This window comes from Saccopteryx bilineata, chromosome 10, assembly GCF_036850765.1.
Source record: "Saccopteryx bilineata isolate mSacBil1 chromosome 10, mSacBil1_pri_phased_curated, whole genome shotgun sequence".
Classification (NCBI taxonomy): domain Eukaryota; kingdom Metazoa; phylum Chordata; class Mammalia; order Chiroptera; family Emballonuridae; genus Saccopteryx; species Saccopteryx bilineata.
The window spans coordinates 5714239-5732207 of record NC_089499.1 but is presented as its reverse complement, the minus strand read 5'-3'; the positions used below and the strand labels follow the sequence as shown (position 1 = coordinate 5732207).

The 17969-nt window shown below is 60.9% G+C and overlaps 2 protein-coding genes across 3 annotated transcripts in view; both read left to right on the top strand.

Moving 5' to 3' along the window:
* The window catches only part of SEMA3F (semaphorin 3F), a 30361-nt gene extending 20024 nt beyond the window's left edge, over positions 1 to 10337 (top strand). The window contains exons 4-19 of one of the 2 annotated variants that reach the window (XM_066244580.1): positions 104 to 166; positions 275 to 394; positions 1076 to 1168; positions 2719 to 2812; positions 4097 to 4216; positions 4427 to 4566; positions 4700 to 4814; positions 4980 to 5049; positions 5217 to 5361; positions 6207 to 6429; positions 7111 to 7199; positions 7334 to 7375; positions 7574 to 7731; positions 7908 to 7975; positions 8245 to 8378; positions 9045 to 10337. In XM_066244580.1, the coding sequence (XP_066100677.1) occupies positions 104 to 166; positions 275 to 394; positions 1076 to 1168; positions 2719 to 2812; positions 4097 to 4216; positions 4427 to 4566; positions 4700 to 4814; positions 4980 to 5049; positions 5217 to 5361; positions 6207 to 6429; positions 7111 to 7199; positions 7334 to 7375; positions 7574 to 7731; positions 7908 to 7975; positions 8245 to 8378; positions 9045 to 9455 (2085 nt within the window). In that variant the 3' untranslated portion in view covers positions 9456 to 10337. The remainder of the gene's footprint in view (positions 1 to 103; positions 167 to 274; positions 395 to 1075; positions 1169 to 2718; positions 2813 to 4096; positions 4217 to 4426; positions 4567 to 4699; positions 4815 to 4979; positions 5050 to 5216; positions 5362 to 6206; positions 6430 to 7110; positions 7200 to 7333; positions 7376 to 7573; positions 7732 to 7907; positions 7976 to 8244; positions 8379 to 9044) is intronic. The other variant, XM_066244581.1, reaches the window with a different exon arrangement.
* Positions 10338 to 13134: 2797 nt separating this feature from the next.
* GNAT1 (G protein subunit alpha transducin 1) lies at positions 13135 to 17969 on the top strand. The gene is made up of 9 exons (XM_066245005.1): positions 13135 to 13383; positions 14556 to 14598; positions 14726 to 14867; positions 14968 to 15125; positions 15213 to 15341; positions 15584 to 15713; positions 15952 to 16105; positions 16223 to 16414; positions 16729 to 17969. Exons 1-8 carry the CDS (start codon positions 13278 to 13280, stop codon positions 16411 to 16413), a joined length of 1053 nt encoding a protein of 350 aa, XP_066101102.1. The 5' UTR covers positions 13135 to 13277; the 3' UTR covers position 16414; positions 16729 to 17969.

The following is a 17969-nucleotide window of genomic DNA, read 5'->3' as shown; positions in this document are numbered from 1 at the left end:
TAAGGGCCAGCCCGGGTGGGGACTGGAGGGGTGAGGGGCATGGTCTTGCAGGGCTGGGGGGGCCTCGGCTAGCTGGCTGCACCCTGACCCCCATCTCCGGCAGATCCACTGGGCGGCCTCCCCACAGCGCATCGAGGAGTGTGTGCTCTCAGGCAAGGATGGCAATGTGAGTGCGGTGGGCTCCCCGGGTGGAAACACGGGTGGCGTTCCGGTCACCCCGGGAGGCAGCGGGGCCAGGCAGGCATCTGGGTACCTGTCTTTCCTCTGGCCCCAGGGTGAGTGCGGGAACTTCGTCAGGCTCATCCAGCCCTGGAACCGGACACACCTGTATGTGTGTGGGACCGGTGCCTACAACCCCATGTGCACCTATGTAAACCGTGGCCGCAGGGCCCAGGTAAGCCCCGCCCATCCCCACCCTGTGCTGCTCCCATTGGAGGTTCCGATGGGAGGAAGGGCTTGAACCCCAGCTCTGCCACTTCCCAGCCCTGTGACCTTGGGTGAGTGACTTCTTCCACGTCTCAGAGCCTCAGTTTTCTTACCTGCAAAGGGGGCTAATAGTTGCCTTTCTCACAGGTCGGTGTGAGGAGGAGGCACTGCGCTAACACTCCCAGAGCTCTTAGCGCTGTGCCTGGCCTGTAGTAAGCGTTCGCTCCATACATGGCAGCAGTTCTCTGGGCTGTGCCTGTGGACCGTGCTCTGCAGCCAAGCCAGAGGTCCTGGCGGGGGCCTCAGCGTCAGAAGGCTGGACGCCTGGGTCAGCTTCTGCCACACGGCCTGTGGGAGAGCTGCCCCTTCCCCAGCTCTGCCCCACCCTGCCCGCTTCTGCCCTTTTCCATTTCCATGTGGGCATGTGTGTAGCTGGCGTGACCTTGTAGGGAGTGTGTAAGAGTGATTGGACCTAGGGAGCACATGTGTGTGCAGGTGTGCGCCAAGCTCTGGGTATGTGTGCACGCACAGGTGCATATACGTGCTCCCGTGTGCTCCTGGCATGTGTGATGTGAGAGGCTGGCAGCCCAAGCCCGCTCCCCCAGCCCCTGCCACCCCTGGCTCTAACCCCTGTTCATCGTCTTCCCAGGCCACACCCTGGACCCAGCCGCAGGTGGTCAGAGGCCGAGGCAGCAGAGCCACGGACAGCGCCCTCCGCCCGACACCCACAGCCCCACGCCAGGTGGGCCTCCTCCCTCCGGGCCCTTGCCAGGCAGCCCTGCCTCTGACTGAGCTCCCCCAGGGCCTGGCCTCCAGCCAGGAACCTGCACCCGGGCCAGCCTCCCCAGGGTTCCCCTCTGTCTCTGTGCCCCCTCCCAGCCCTTCTCTGCAGTGACTCTGAAGGCAGTCCCAGCTGGATTCATGTCAGCCTCAGTGTGACCCCTGCAGGCAAGAAAGCATGAAGCCACCAGGTGGGGAAGACAGAGCCCTGGGGACCGCCATGCCTCCGCCCTCAGAGCACATGTGTGTAGACATGCATAAGCACACACCAACACACACTTGGCACATACAGTTTGCTCTCGAGCAGCCAGCGAGAGAACATGGCACACGTGTGCAGTCTGACATGTCACTCTCAAGGCTTCATGCCCCTTGCCTCCCACGGATCACCGGTTAGCACAGGTGTTCTGCACACTCACATGCTTGGGACTTTCTTCCCGGGGGTGGGGGAGGAGCAGAGATATCTGTCTGCTGGTCATGACCCGGGACTGGGCTGGGGGGGCTGGGGCTGGGCAGGGGCGGGCAGAGGGAGCAGGGGCTGCCGGTGTATGAGAGCAAATGGTCACTTGAGCGTGCGTGTCTATGGCGGGCAGTGCTGAAAAGTGGGACCGCTCAGACTGCGTGTGTGTGCCCAGTGCTGTGTGCTGGCAGTGATGCGTGCCAAGCTGTGTGTGCAGGAAGTCGCATGTGCAAAGTGTAACTGGAAGTAGGCCTGTGTACACCTTCCCATCACCATCCCCATCCCTGCCCCCCGCTGCCACCCCTCTCTGCCTGTGTGCCTCTCTCCCTTCCCTCCCTTCTCCCCGTGAGCTCACCCTGGTCCGGGGCCTTTGCCAACCTTCCTCCTAGCAGCTTCAGGGCTGGGCTTGGAGGCGCTCGGGGCTTGTGACTTCCGTGTGGCCTGGGCTGGACCCTTCAGCTCCTAGCTCCCTGAGGAGACAGGTGGAGCTGGGGGCTTTGCTGAAGGGGCCGGGAAAAGGCTATGTTCTATTAGTCTGTCCTGAGGACCATAGGTAGGGCACAAAGCCTGGGGACACAGTGACCTCAGAGCCCTCTGACCTGATGGGACCTGGTGGCGAAGGACAGGGCCCAGGCCCTTGGCCACTTTCCCCTGCCCTGATCGGGTTGGCAGCCTCTTCTTGGCCCAGGACAGGCAGCCACAGCTCACAAAGCTGTGCCTTTATGGCCCAAGGGGGCCCAGCCAGTGTCTGCTTGGGCCGGTTGGCATGGAGGGGTTCCAGCCCTAGAAGCCCACCCCATGTACTTCTCATGGCCCCCAGAGCAGAGCCCTCTGAAACCTGGGACCGGGCAGCACGTTCCCTGGAGCCTCCAGTGTGGCCCTGCTCTGGGACACCTGGCTGGACAGTTAAAACCCACAGAGATCTGGGGAGTGAAGGAGGGGTGGCTTCAGGGTATGCCTGGGGGCTCGATTTTACCGGGGGGGACCTGACGACCTTTGCCCTTCCTGGCTGTGGGAGCAACCTAGACGAAGCTGAGCCCCCCTCTGCCCTGCAGGATTACATCTTCTACCTGGAGCCTGAGAGACTCGAGTCAGGGAAGGGCAAGTGTCCATACGACCCCAAGCTGGACACAGCCTCAGCCCTCATCAGTGAGTGCCCTCCCCCCCTGGTTTGCAGCCTGAAAGCGTGGCCTCTGCCGCTGAAGTGGAGGTTGTGGCACCAACACTCACCTTGGGGTGAACCTGCTGGCCCTGAGCCCCCTCAGTGGGGCCCCACCTAGCAGGGAGAGGGATACAGATAGACCCTGGTGTGAGCTGAGGGCTAGAGACCAGGCAGCTGTGTGTGTGACCCTCCACCCAGCTCCTTGGTTGGGTGCTGAGGAGGCCAGATCCATGCAAAGGCCAGAACCCTCCGGGCCTCAGGCTTCTTGGAGGAGAAAACAGGTTGAGTCTGCTTCGGGGTTGTTGTAAGGACTGGTCCTATAGTCCCGTCCCATGTCCTCATTGTGGCTGGGAGGGGCCCACAGGAGGCGCTAATAGGGAGTCCTGGCCCTGGGACCAGCTGGGGAGTTTATTTCTTGTCTGGCCAGGTGTCTAGGACGCTTGAGGGAATGTTCCCTGAGTAGGGGTCCTGTCTGGGGCCTGAGGAGCAGCTGCTGCCCCTACCCACAGGTGGGGCGAGCCCACCGCTGATCCTGGTCCCTGCACTGTGCCTGTCTCCTGGCCGCCCAGCCCAGTCTGCCTGTCAGAGCAGCTGCTGGGCACCTTGCCACTTCCAGGCCTGCGAAAGGCCCCCAGAGCAGGGGATGGGCATTATCCTCCGCCTCTTGGCAAGTGAGAAGGTCCTAGCCTGATGGTAGAGCCCAGACCAGGGAGTCTGACGGGGAAACAGGGCCTGCCCTGGGGGAGGCTAGAAGGAAGGCTTGGAGTCAGCATGGTTGGTCAGTTTTCTGGCATCTTGTGAGCTGGCTGTTAAACACAGCTATGATTAAAATTTAAATTACATAAACTTACAATTACTTTTAAAAATGTAAAAAGACTCAAAACTCATTACTGCCTAATTATTTTACTACATTTTATTATTATCTGTGTTCTTGAGGTTGTTTACATCTGCCGTAGCAGTGGGGTGGAAATCCTATACAGTAGTGTCCACGGCTCTTCCCAACTCCACATTCAGGGGCCTCGGGTTAGCAGCTCGCAATCGGCCATGGTGGGAGTATCTACCCACAGAAATGGGCTCTTGCTGCTAATCAGAGCTCATTGCTACTTAATCCCAGAGCCACTTAAACGCTGACCAGCACCCCCCACCCCTGGGTGATCTGATTGTGCCCCGGGCAGCCTGCGGGAGAGAAAAGACCCTGCCCTGGAGGTCCTCTGGGCTGCACCCTGGTCCTTGCAAAGGGCAGTCCCCCTGACTGACCTGTTGGCCCACAGACGAGGAGCTCTATGCTGGCGTGTACATCGACTTCATGGGCACGGACGCAGCCATCTTCCGCACGCTTGGAAAGCAGACGGCCATGCGCACAGATCAGTACAACTCCCGGTGGCTCAATGGTGAGCGCATCCTGCCGGCCCTGGGGAAGGGGACAGACAGGACCGCCCCTCTGGGATGTTGCTCTTAAGGAAGCAGTAGCGGGGGGAATTTCCAACCCTGTGACTGGCTGGGGAGTGGGATGTTCCTCTGCGGGGGAGTTAGGGTGTTCCTGTGAGGGAAGGAGGTGTGGTGGAGGAGGCCTCGCCGTCCTGACTCCTGCTCACCTGCAGACCCTTCTTTCATCCATGCGGAGCTCATCCCGGACAGCGCTGAGCGCAATGACGACAAGCTCTACTTCTTCTTCCGCGAGCGGTCAGCGGAGGCGCCGCAGAGCCCTGCGGTGTATGCGCGCATTGGGCGGATCTGCCTGGTAAGCATTGCAGGGCTCCCATCTGCCCCTCTGCGGGCCCCATCCGGGCACTGTCAGCCCTCCTCTAGCAGGGGGATGGGGATGGGGATGGGCGAGCTGATCCGACCCCACCCTCTGCCCCCTTGCCTCCCAGAACGACGACGGTGGCCACTGCTGCCTGGTCAACAAGTGGAGCACATTCCTGAAGGCCCGGCTGGTCTGCTCCGTGCCAGGCGAGGATGGCATTGAGACGCACTTTGATGAGCTTCGTGAGTAGTAGCAGCCGGGTGGGGTCCAGTGGCTACTACGGGAGGGATGGAGGCTGGTCAGGGCACCCCTGGCGGCTTTCCCTGGGCAGGAGTGGGCGGGACTGGGCCGGACCCTGGGGCTCCTGCCTGGGACACCCTCCCAGCACCCTCTACCTCTGTCTCCAGAGGATGTGTTCGTGCAGCAGACCCAGGATGTGAGGAACCCGGTTATTTATGCTGTCTTTACCTCCTCGGGGTGAGGCTGGGGTCGGCACCAGCAGCTGGCAGGGTGTGGTTGTATCGGGGGGCCGTGACTTGTGGGGACCCCAGCCTGGTGGTGAGCGGTGGAGGGGGGGGCAGGCTGGGGAGGGGCCCGGGGCCAAGGGTCTGCCTGGTCCACAGCCTTCCCTGTCGCGTACGCAGCTCCGTGTTCCGAGGCTCTGCTGTGTGTGTCTACTCCATGGCTGACATTCGCATGGTCTTCAACGGGCCTTTTGCCCACAAGGAGGGCCCCAACTACCAGTGGATGCCCTTCTCAGGGAAGATGCCCTACCCACGGCCTGGCACGGTGAGGGCCCTGGTGCCTCTCCCTCTCCTCTCCTTCTGTGAGGCCTGCTCTGGGTCCAACCCTCTGCAGACATAGGCCATGCCATCATGGAGCTCACGGGGACACGGGTGTAAGGAGGGTGTGGACCACACACACATATATAAACCCATCATTCACCCTCAATAAAGCTGAAATTTTAAAAACACCAAAACCACCATTTACACATGGTGTCAGGCTGTGACAAAGATGGTGGTCTGGGTGGGGCCAGCCCCTCCCTCTGGGGGCTGACAGTTGGAGAGAAGAGCAGGCGAGGGGACAGGCGTGGAGGGGGGTGGTTCACGTGATCTGGAGGTGCCGTGGGCCTTGAAGCAGGAGGGCAATGTGACCTGATCAAATGCAGTGAGCAGTCACCTGTCTACATGGTCGGGACTGGGATGGAGGGGCTGGGCCCAGCAGAGGCCAGGGAAGGCTTCTCCCTAGAGGGGGACTCAGAGGTCAGGCCGGGGCGGGGAAGACATCGCCACAGTGTTAAAAGCATTCAGGGCCTGAGCAGCATGGGGGTGAGGAACATCCAGAAAAGAAAGGCATCTGAGTGGTGAGGATGTGGAATGGGAAGGGAGTGGTCAGTTCTGCCGAATGCTGCCACGAGGTCATGGCACATGAGGCCAGGGAGGTGGCCGTGGGATTTGGCCGTGTGGGCCCTTGGGGCCTCCACTGGAGCAGATCCTGCAGAGAGACTAGATGTAGGGCAGAAGCCTAGCTGCGTTGAGGAGGGGAGCAGGCAGAGGTGCTGGGAATAGACAGAGCTCGTGGGTCCGGGGAGCCCTGCCCGGGTCGCCCGGCCTGACGCTCTCACCCGCCTGCAGTGCCCTGGCGGGACCTTCACGCCATCCCTGAAGTCCACCAAGGACTATCCTGACGAAGTGATCAACTTCATGCGCGGCCACCCACTCATGTACCAGGCGGTGTACCCGCTGCAGAGGCGGCCCCTGGTGGTTCGCACAGGCGCGCCCTACCGTCTCACCACTGTCGCTGTGGACCAGGTGGATGCGGCCGATGGGCGCTATGAGGTGCTTTTCCTGGGCACAGGTACCCACTGCTGCACCCAGCCCCTCCTGCGCTGGGCCCGCTGGGTGGAGGGTGCCGGTCTATGGGGCTGGGACCTACACTACCAGGGCAGGTTGGGCAGGTTCAACTCTGCCACCTTCCTCCTTTGGAGCCTTCTCCCTGTTACCAGGAAAACTGAGGCTAGGGGTGGGCAGACCCCGTCCTCACCCCCAGGAGCTGGGAGAGCAGGGACACTGGGTGCCTGAGGGTCCGTGTTTGAGGAGGAAAGGGGTCAGATAGCAGACACCTCCAGGGCACATGGGTCCAAATACTGACACACGTTCTTATATGCGCCCACCCCAGTTCCAGTAGCCCTTAACACGGGGACCACCCCCAGCATCTTTCCTGAGCAGTGCCCAAACGAGGGTCTGGGGTGAGAGGGGTGGCCCTGACCCCCCTCCTCTCGGGCCGGGCCCCGCCGACCTCCTCCCACTATGGGGGAGATTCTCCAACCTTGGCACAGAGCGGCTGCTCTGCTGCCCTGTGGGGTGTGGGCCCTGGTGGCCGACCTCCTCCCACTATGGGGGAGATTCTCCAACCTCGGCACAGAGCGGCTGCTCTGCTGCCCTGTGGGGTGTGGGCCCTGGTGGGGGACGGGGCTGAGGCCGGTGCCCCTTCCCCAGCATCCTCAGCCCCACTGAGGCCCTGCCCGGCCCGTTCCAGACCGCGGGACAGTGCAGAAGGTCATTGTGCTACCCAAGGATGACCAAGAGATGGAGGAGCTCATGTTGGAGGAGGTGGAGGTCTTCAAGGTGGGTGTGACACCACCAGTGCTGTCCTCGGCCTGGCTCTCCTCAGTGCCAGCTGCTGACCTCAGGCCTCCAGGGCGGGGCCGGCAGGGGGAGCTGGTCCCTGGCGTCCAAAGCTGGTCTTTGTCTTCCTCTAGGACCCAGCACCTGTTAAGACCATGACCATCTCTTCCAAAAGGGTAAGTTTTGGTAATGTGGGTTGGGAGTAGGATAGCGCCTGTCCCCCCCACCCCCACCCCACCCCGCTGTCATGCCCTTGGCAGAGGGACGGAGACACCAAAGACAGAGCAGGAAGGGAAAGAGACTGGCCCAGCTGTCTCCTGGTGGGGGCTGGGCGTGGATGGGAACTGACATGCCCCTCCCCCTCCCTCCCTTAGCAACAACTGTACGTGGCCTCGGCTGTGGGTGTCACACACCTGAGCCTGCACCGCTGCCAGGCATACGGGGCGGCCTGCGCTGACTGCTGCCTCGCCCGGGACCCCTACTGCGCCTGGGATGGCCAGGCCTGTTCCCGCTACACGGCGTCCTCCAAGAGGTGCGCATGCCCAGGTCCTTGGGATTGAGCCTCCAGCCCCAGGCCCCGTCCTGGAGGTTTGGAGGTGGGGATGATACCACCCAGGGAGAGTCCGTGAGCCCTGGTCTGCAGGGTACAGGGACCCGGGAGGGGCACACGTCCTTAGGCAGAATCCGTCAGGAGCTCTCCCTACCCAGGCGGAGCCGCCGGCAGGACGTCAGGCACGGGAACCCCATCAGGCAGTGCCGTGGCTTCAACTCCAACGGTGAGCGTACTGGGCCCCCCCACAGCGCCAAGCCAGCCCCGTGCCGCCCCCCCAAGCTGCGCACAGGGCCCCGTGGACAGATTTCCCGTGACCTCTGGGAGGGAGGGGACTTAGGGCTTCAGAGGTGGGATGTCCCTAGCCATCCCTTTAAGGATCAGATGCCTGACAGCACATCCCAGACTTTTGGCGGGGAGTACCAGCCCCTCACGAGCCTGCAGTCTGCCCAGAGACAGTGCTGCTTCAACGCAGTGCCCCCTCTGTGCCCACAGCCAACAAGAATGCCGTGGAGTCGGTGCAGTACGGCGTGGCGGGCAGCGCCGCCTTCCTCGAGTGCCAGCCCCGCTCGCCCCAGGCCACCGTCAAGTGGCTGTTCCAGCGAGATCCCAGTGACCGGCGCCGCGAGGTGATTTTCTGTGCCCCGCCATGCTCCCGTGGGTGCAGGAGTCCTTGTGTAGTGATAATTCCATGTGGGTGAAATGTGGACAGGAGCCAGTCTGCACAGCCCTCGTTCTAGGAAAACCCTTCCAAGCCCCCTTCCCTGGGAGGAAATCACATGGGTGAATCTTGTTATGTGCGAACTCGGTGGGGTTTCTATATCATATGAAACCATTTATAGGCATGCCTCTTTACATGAAAACTCCATCTATGCGTCCACTGGAAGTGTTCCTCATTGTAAGGAAATGTCCTGTGGGTGGGCTCCAGTCTACGGCAGTTCTGTGAAGTTGCCCTCATTTTACACAAGAACACCTTCCGGGCATCCCTCCTTACACGGACATTTTATGAGGGAGCCCCAGTTGGGTATTCTCATTAAAGCCATAGAAATTCTGGGTGTGCGCTCCGAAATTCCCTCATTGTACAGAACCCCTTTGTGGTCAGCACTCCTGAAATGGAACTGTATGGGTGCCTCATTCAAACGTTACGGGAAACCTTCCTGTGGGCTTTCCTTGGCACGTGGCAGTGCCCCATGGGGGCCCCTACATAGAATGTCCGCAGAGGTGGTCTGGCCCGGGAGTGGAGGGGGCGGCAGGGCGGCCGCACGGCCCCTGAGCCCCTGCTCCCGCCCCTGCAGATCCGCGCGGAGGACCGCTTCCTGCACACGGAGCAGGGCCTGCTGCTGCGCGCCCTGCAGCTCGGCGACCGCGGCCTGTACTCCTGCACGGCCACCGAGAACAACTTCAAGCACGTTGTCACACGGGTCCAGCTGCACGTCCTGGGCCGGGACGCTGTCCACGCTGCCCTCTTCCCACCACCGGCTGTGAGCGCCCCGCCGCCCCCAGGGGCAGGCCCCCCAACACCTTCCTACCAGGAGCTGGCTCAGCTGCTGGCCCAGCCGGAAGTGGGCCTCATCCACCAGTACTGCCAGGGCTACTGGCGCCACGTGCCCCCCAGCCCCAGGGAGGCCCCCGGGGCACCCCGGCCTCCTGAACTCCAGGACCAGAAAAAGCCCCGGAACCGCCGCCACCACCCGCCTGACACATGAGGCCGGCTGTCTGAGCCCTGCAATGGGCCAGCCTAGCCCTTGTCCCTTTTAATATAAAAGATATATAGATATATATATATATAAAAATATCTATATTCTATACACACCCTGCCCTTGCAAAGACAGTATTTATTGGTGGGTTGTACACAGCCTGCCTCAGCGGCATCATCGTCCAGAACTCAACCCACGCTGGTCAGAGACAGCAGAAAACAGAGACCACCTAATCAGGCCCAGCCGGCTGGTAGGGCCAGGCCAGGACTGCACAGTCCCCAGACCCAGCCGGGAGTCCACCTACTCGACAGTCACCGCTGGGATCTACAGGACACAGGGAGGGAGCGAACTCCACGTGGATGGGCATGAACTGTACACCTGTGCCAGCGTGCACTCTCAATCCAAACCGCTGGCACAGACGGGCACAGGGATTGCATTGGAGACTGAGGGTGGGGGGCTCACATGCACTCAGAGAGGGGGGGAAGAGGGGGCCGTAGCAGGATGCCGGCCCCTGCCTGGGAGGGGGCCACTTGGTCCAGGCCAGCCCCTTCCCGGGTATTTATTCTCTATTTATTGGGGATGAGAGAAGAGGAGGGCCCCTCCTCCCTCCCTGCCCGGCCACTCTACCTCCTCTTCGCTCTTTCTGTGCCACTGTGACTCAGGGGCTGGGGGAATAGTGGAGGGGCCAGGCCCAAGCAGGGCTGAGGGCAGAGGGGGTCCTGGCGGAGGCCTGGGGCCTGCAGGGGCTCCCCAGGGCTCCCTTCTGCCCACCACTTACGATGATGGGTGTACATAGTAGCTCTGGGGGGCAGCTGGGTAGGTGCACAGGGGCTCCTGGAGGCCCTCAGCTGCCCTTGGGTTCCATCTGGTTAATAAACACTGGCTCTGGGACTGGACTTCGGCTGTTCTCCTTGTCGGGAAGCAGGATGGGGGTTCAGCCCATGCCCAGATCTGTGCCCAGCCCCACCCATGTGACCTGGCCACCCATTCCCGCAGTCTCTTTTGCAGGTCAGCTTCCATTTGCTCACTTAATTGTTTGATCAGTTGTTCAACACTCTCTCTTCACCTGGCTTTGTGGCCAGCCTCGTGCGAGACACTAAGGATGCAGAATTGGAGAGACAAAGCCACAGCCCTCACAGTTCAGCTGCCCCCCCAACCCTGAGAAGCAACAAAATCCCCATCCTGCCTGCCTGCTTCCAATGGCTCTCAGCAGAGGGCCCAGTGGAGCAACAGAGCAGAGGTAGGGAGTCCAGGGTGGGCGACGAGCCGCTGGGGCGGAGGAAGCGCGGCTGGGTGCCCAAGGCCTGGCATCGAGGCAGGCTGGGCAAGGGAAGCAGGACAGGCCCATGGGTCCACCAGAGCTTAGGACCATACCTGGTGGCAAGAGGAGCCGGGGGGGGGGGGGTGGACCAGGAGGTAGTGGATTGGCCTCACTTTAAATAAAGTAAATATGCAGAAACCAGGTTTCCGTTGGTTTAACAAACCTGGGCTCTGCTGCATCACCCCAACCCCCTGGGCAGTGTGTAAAGGGCTGCAGAGACCCGCTGGCCCACTTCCATGGAGGGGGGGGGGGAGTGAAGGGTGGATGGAACCTGAAGCTAAAAAAATGGCACCAGTGATCTTTTGCTCCTGGATAGATCCTCCCTCCCTCAACGGCACGTGTTGAAGCCCATGGTAGGAGCCAGCATCCACACCCACGTGTCAGAGACAGTCTGTGGTGCTCAGTGTCGCAGACCCCGGCACCCCCTCGCGGTTTCCTGGGTTGCAAACAGTTGAGAATTAAAAGGCAGCCAGGCTTCCCAGAGGAAGTCCAGGCAGGAGGCTCAGGGCCCCAGGGGGACCCGTGGAAGCCCAGGGTTTGGGTCTTCTGATGGGTGGTGGGAAGTCCCCAGAATGTGGGGACTCAACACTCTAGACTCAGTTGAAACACTGCCTCCCAGCAGCCCACGCATGTCCCCCATGTGGACCACAGATGATTAAGCTGGCATGCCTCAGAGAAACCGCTGGGCAGGTCCCAGAGCGCCCATGGGGTACAGAGCAGAAGCAGGGCAGAGGAGTCCCCCCTCCATGTCCCTGGGAGTGCCAGACCCCCCTGAGACTGCTTCCCGGCCGATGACAGGCCTGCAAAACCTGTGGATCCACCTCTGTAAGCCAGAGACTTGTGTGTGTGTGTGGCAGAGTCAGAGAGAGGGACAGACAGAAAGGGAGAGGGATCAGAAGCGTCAATCATCAGTTTTTCGGTGCGACACCTTAGTGGTTCATTGATTGCTTTCTCATATGTGCCTTGACCGGGGGGGGGGGCTACAGCAGACCGAGTAACCCCTTGCTCAAGCCAGTGACCTTGGGTCCAAGCTGGTGAGCTTTGCTCAAACCAGATGAGCCTGTGCTCAAGCTGGCGATCTCGCGGTCTCGAACCTGGGTCCTCGGCATCCCAGTCTGATGCTCTATCCACTGCGCCACTGCCTGGTCAGGCTGTAATCCAGAGACTTTGTCGCACTCAAGTACACACGTACAAATAGGTGTATGTGGCCTGACCTGTGGTGGTGCAGTGGATAAAGGATTGACCTGGAATGCTGAGGTCGCTGGTTCAAGGCCCTGGGCTTGCCTGGTCAAGGAACATATGGGAGCTGCTCCTCCCTTCTCTCTCTCTCTCCTAAAATAAATAAATAAAATCTTTAAAAAAAAATTTAAAAACCCAAATAGGTGTATGTGAAAGGGTGCACATGTACAGGTGCACACATGCATAAATGTACATGCACACCGGCATGTGCTCACACACACAGGCAAGTGCACACTAACACATGCACATTCATAGAATTTACACATTAATGCACACATATCAATCCACACAAGCACACATGTATAAGCACATATGCACATGAACAGAAAGGTACAAAAGCACGTGCATGCCCACTTGTACACAAACAGGTGTGTGGAGACACACAATCACAAAGGCACACACAGCACATGTGTACACACACAAACCTATGTCATGCCATTGCCTTACTCGGTGCCAGTCAAGCACAGGCATACTTCCTCCTCCGGTACACACGCACGCCCACCCCAATCCACGGCAACACGGCATGCGGAGGCCCTGCCCGGGTCAGATCCAGCCCTCCGGATGGTGCAAATGCAATGTCCACCTTTGCCGTTTGACTCCCTGAAGAGCACGGAGCCCAGGTCCAGAGTCACCTGGCGCTTCTCAGTCACTTCCTGCTGTGTGACTCTCTGAACCCTCCACCCCCCTTTCTTCATCAGTGTAATGGGGCTGATGCTGTGGGCACCCTCCCCCAGGGCCAGCGTGAGCTCACAGGTAAGGAGCAGAGCAGAGCCCGCGTTGGGCACGGAGCAGGTGCTCAGGGCGTGCTTCTCCTCTACTACCTGCTCCCAGCCCCACCCCTCTGGCCCCCACCCCCTGGGCTCTAGGTCTTTTCTTCCCCTGTCTGAGCCTGGACTCTACAGACATGTCTCCCTGCTGCAGGGCAGGGGCAGGACTGACTCCAGGGTCTTTCCTGGAGGCTTGGGGGAGGGGGGGAGGGGGTGCAGAGTCAGCAGCTGAGGGATTGGGGCCACACTGGCCCGATTAGAAAGGCTGGGGGCTGAGCTGGATTCACCTGTCCTTGTCTCTGATTGGCTCTTCGGTACCCCCAGCAACCAAATCCCACTAAGCAGCCCCCCAAGGGCATGCACAGGTCTGGAGAGCCAGTTGATTGCCAGTCTTGGGGTCAGAAGGGTGTCCACAGAGGCCAGAGGCTGGCCTGAGCCTGGCTCTGGGGATCCCTCCACCCAGAAGAGCCGACTGACCTTGTCTCTTCACCTGCAGCCGGGGCCATGGGGGCCGGGGCCAGCGCGGAGGAGAAGCACTCGAGGGAGCTGGAAAAGAAGCTGAAGGAAGATGCGGAGAAGGACGCCCGAACCGTGAAGCTGCTGCTTCTGGGTAGGATGTGGGCCCGGGTGGGGCCACTGGCCCAGGTCAGAGGCCCGGGGCCAGCCAGTGGCCCTTCTGTGATGCCGGGGTGCCTGGGGAAGCAGAATGAGTCTGCGAAAGGGCAGGGAACAGAGTGGGAGCCCTGGCCAGGCAAGGCCAGGCCTGACAGGTGACACCCTGGCTCCCCAACCTCAGACGGCCTCCCCTCCCAAGAAGTGTTTATGGCCAGTCTCATAGAGGTGTGTGTGGGGGGCACACTTTTGTCCTAGCTGGGCTTGATGGGCCCGCCGGGCAAGGCTCAGCAGCCAGGGGCCTCCTGGGGAGCCCCACGATAGGACCGCTCCCGTGGGAAGGAGGTCAGAGTCCACCTGAGAGTGGGCAGCCTCCTGGACCACCCAGGGCCACAGACAATGGCCCTGGCCCTCGGTTTCCAGAGTTTGATTGTCGGCAGACACTAAAGGGGGAGGAGGGGTACTAAGGTCCAGGGGGGAAGAGATAAACCATGCCATGGTCCCATGGAAGAGAGGGAACATGGGGTGAATCCAGTGCCTCAAGACCACTGCCCCCCCTATACCCCCCCCCAGCCAGGGGAAGAACTAGTGGCTCTGAGAGGGGTGCAGACTCCATCTAGGCGCTCCAGGTTCAGTCAGTGCCCGGGGAAGGCAAAGAGGCTAAGCCAGAAATCCCATTAACTGTGCCCAACACCCTTGCAAGAGCAAGCTTAGAGGGGCAGTCAGCTCTGCCTCTCCCTTACCAAAACGCTAATTCCCTCTGAGCCTCAGGGAGAGGTACTCCCCACCCGGGTGAAAAGCTGAGTTGACCCGGCTCAAATCATCCCATGCGTGCGGTACCGAATATTTCCACAAGGTGGCGTCCTAGGTTTCCTTTATTTTGGTCTCAGACTAATAAAGACTGCGTAAACCGGGGTCTTGGAAGTTCCCCAGCACAGCTGAAGTCGTTGATGCCCCTCGCCAGCATTCTTCTGTCACTCCTGAATTTGTAAACGTTTTCCTGCCAGGGTGTCAGGACCTTATCTTGGGGTATGAGAGGAAAACAAGTGGGACTGAAGGCTGAGCTGGCGTTCTTGTGTCGGCCTAGCCATCTTCCCGGCCTTGTAGCCAAGGAAGGAATAGGGGGGGAATTGCGGTCAGCGCGGCTCTGAGGCTGGGCTTCCCTTCCAGGTGCCGGTGAGTCTGGGAAGAGCACCATTGTCAAGCAGATGAAGTGAGTGCCCGTCCCGAGGCCGCGGGGGTGAGGGTGTGTGTGCGGTGGGGTGTCGAGGGGTGTGCGCACATGTCTTGTCCTTCCCACCGGACCACGAAGCTCTGACCCCGGCTTGCCCCGGCCGCAGGATTATCCACCAGGACGGGTACTCGCTGGAAGAGTGCCTCGAGTTCATTGCTATCATCTACGGCAACACGCTGCAGTCCATCCTGGCCATCGTGCGCGCCATGACCACGCTCAACATCCAGTACGGAGACTCTGCGCGCCAGGTGTGCCAAGAGGAGGCCTGAACGGGTCTTCTAGGGACTAGAGGCGCGGGACTGGGCTCGAGACCAGGGTCACCACCAAACACTCCCATCCTGTCCCCAGGACGATGCCCGGAAGCTGATGCACATGGCGGACACCATCGAGGAGGGTACGATGCCCAAAGAGATGTCAGACATCATCCAGCGGCTGTGGAAGGACTCGGGTATCCAGGCCTGTTTCGACCGCGCCTCTGAGTACCAGCTCAACGACTCCGCGGGCTAGTGAGCGCGCAGGCGAGGTGCGGGGGCGCGGCGGGGCCCTGCCACGCTCCTGCGTCCCACCCACCCACACCCCGGGGTCTCCTGCAGCTACCTCTCAGACCTGGAACGCCTGGTAACCCCGGGCTACGTGCCCACTGAGCAGGACGTGCTGCGCTCTCGTGTCAAGACCACCGGGATCATTGAAACGCAGTTCTCTTTCAAGGACCTCAACTTCCGGTACGAATCCGCACCCGCGTCCTCACTCGGGTCCCCCTGCCAGTGAGTTCACTGCCCCCAGGCCTTGTCCCTAGGAGAGACTGCCGCCTCTCAGATACCCTGCCCACAGAAAGGCCCGACCCCTCCAGATGCCCATCCTGTCTGAGGGCGCCCCCGCCAGCATTGGGAGGCAAGGGGATGCCTGTGGGCGGGTCCATGGGGCTCGACCCGCGCGTTCAGGCCTCACTCGCCCTGCCCCGCAGGATGTTCGATGTGGGCGGGCAGCGCTCTGAGCGCAAGAAGTGGATCCACTGCTTCGAGGGTGTGACCTGTATCATCTTCATCGCGGCGCTCAGCGCCTACGACATGGTGCTGGTGGAGGACGACGAAGTGGTGAGTGCCAAGCGGACCCTGTGTTTGAGGCCTGCGGAAAGCAGAGACAGTGGGGCGGGAGCGGGCAGCGTCTGGGAGGGGGCATTGGTTCCTGAGCCTTCTTTAGAGGAGAAGAGGCAGCCAGCAACCCCACGGAGGAGGGGGCGGTTAGGAGGAGGCTGACCTGAAGCTGTCAGAGCCCAGAGGGATGGGTCGCTGCCCGCGTCCCCCGGTACCCGACGGCCTCTGCCCTCCTCAGAACCGCATGCACGAGAGCCTGCACCTGTTCAACAGCATCTGCAACCACCGCTACTTCGCCACCACGTCCATCGTGCTCTTCCTCAACAAGAAGGACGTGTTCTCCGAGAAGATAAAAAAGGCGCATCTTAACATCTGCTTCCCGGACTATGACGGTGAGACCATCCCCAGTTCGGCCGCCAGGCGGCGCCCCACCCCCACGTCCGGGCCGCGCGGCTCCGCCGAGAAGGAAGGCGGGGCAGGGAATGCGAGCCAGCTCCTTTCCCCGCCAGGACCCAACACGTACGAGGACGCGGGCAACTACATCAAGGTGCAGTTCCTCGAGCTCAACATGCGACGCGACGTGAAGGAGATCTATTCCCACATGACGTGTGCCACCGACACGCAGAACGTCAAGTTTGTGTTTGACGCTGTCACCGACATCATCATCAAGGAGAACCTCAAAGACTGCGGCCTCTTCTGAGGTGGGCTTCTCCCAGCCGGGACGCGCCTCTGTCGTGCCCCTAGTCTCAACGCCCTAGCGCCATTCCCACCCGCCACCCCATCTCACAGCGACTCACTCCACTGCCTGACCCCCCAGCTCCCGGACCCCTCTGCTTCCAGGCTCCACCCTGGCTCCTCAGGCTCCGCCCACTCCCACAGGCCCCTCCCCTGGCTCTCCAGTTTTCCTCCTTCCACAAGCCCCAAGCCCCCAGGTGCCCTGATTCCAAACCCACCTCCATAATGTCTCTCAGCCTAAGCCCAATGATGCTGACAAGGTTCCTTCTTCTTTTCCCAGGTTCCTGAACCCATGTGTGTCCTGAGACCCCATAAACTAGTCATCTTGTAGTCCCAGCCAACAGGACCCTACTGGCCCCCCAGGACTCCTGGGTCCCAGTCCTTGGCCCCATTAGCCACAGACCCAAAACCCTGAGCCCCACTGGCTTTGAGTTTCCTTACTCTTCCCTGTGGCTCCCAGACCTCCCAGATTCAGGGGCCCCCAACCCCAGCTCTGCCCTTCACGGCCTGGCTGCACCGGCCTCCAGGACCCACCAGAGCCAGCCTCAGCTAGGAGCGAACAGGACTTGGGGCAGCTAGAGCACTTGGTGACTCAGCACAGCGGTGCCCGACTGACCAGTCTCCAGCAGCTCTCCCGCCCCCGGTGGCCCGTGACTCACCCAGTGGGTCTGGGCTCAGCAAACAGCCCTCCCTCCCAGAGTTTTACGAAGGGCAGGGGCAGGCAGGGATCCCTCCTCCAAGCAGCTCGGCTGCTTACCATCAGCTTGTTCCAACCTTACCACCTCCATGTGACAAGTCTGACACCTGTCTGCCCAGCAGCCAATGACTGTCTCTCCCAGCAGCTTGTGGAGTCTAAAGTCTAAGCCAGCTCCAGCCTGTGCAGCTCCTACCAAGATGAGTTAGTGACTAGGGTCAGGCCTGGGAGTCCCTGGGTGTCAGGGACAGACTCGAGCTGGACCCTTCCCCACATACCAGTCCCAGAGTAACCCCCTAGCCCCTGCCCCCTCTGTCCTTGGACATCAGATCCACATCCTGCCTCACCCACCCATCCGCAGTACTCTCAGCTGGCCAGACAAGGGGATGTTCTGCTGAGGGAGGGTACTGTTGACACCAGTGGTGGCCAATGGTCACACTGTCCTCAGGGGTGGCTGGGGCAGAGTCCAGCTCACATCGATCAGCCCCAGGCAGAGAGTTTGGGATAGGATGGAGGCCCCAGGGGGTCTACCTCAGGTGGGATCATAAGCAAACTCAGATGACCCTTGTCCTTGCCCGCAGCTTCTCTTACCCTTTCTATTCAGGATTCACTCCCTGGCAGGAATAATTGAGGGCCATGCCCGAACCCTCAGAAACAAAGGCCCATGTCCTTCCCTCCCCTTTCCCACATCTCCTTGATCACCCAGTCCTTGCTGATGCCCGGGGGCCGGGGCCTGCCCTGCAGGAGCTTGTTTAGCAAGGCCAGGGCACAGTTTGCCCTCCCCTCAGCTAGATGCACAGAATCAGCAATAAACCTTTGCACCATAA

Excerpts from the sequence above, each read along its gene's own strand:
- GNAT1 (XM_066245005.1), top strand. The coding sequence starts at position 13,278 with ATGGGGGCCGGGGCCAGCGCGGAGGAGAAGCACTCGAGGGAGCTGGAA. Across the intron at positions 15,126-15,212 it reads CTCAACGACTCCGCGGGCTA|CTACCTCTCAGACCTGGAAC; the intron begins GTGAGCGCGCAG and ends GGTCTCCTGCAG. Across the intron at positions 15,342-15,583 it reads TTCAAGGACCTCAACTTCCG|GATGTTCGATGTGGGCGGGC; the intron begins GTACGAATCCGC and ends CCTGCCCCGCAG.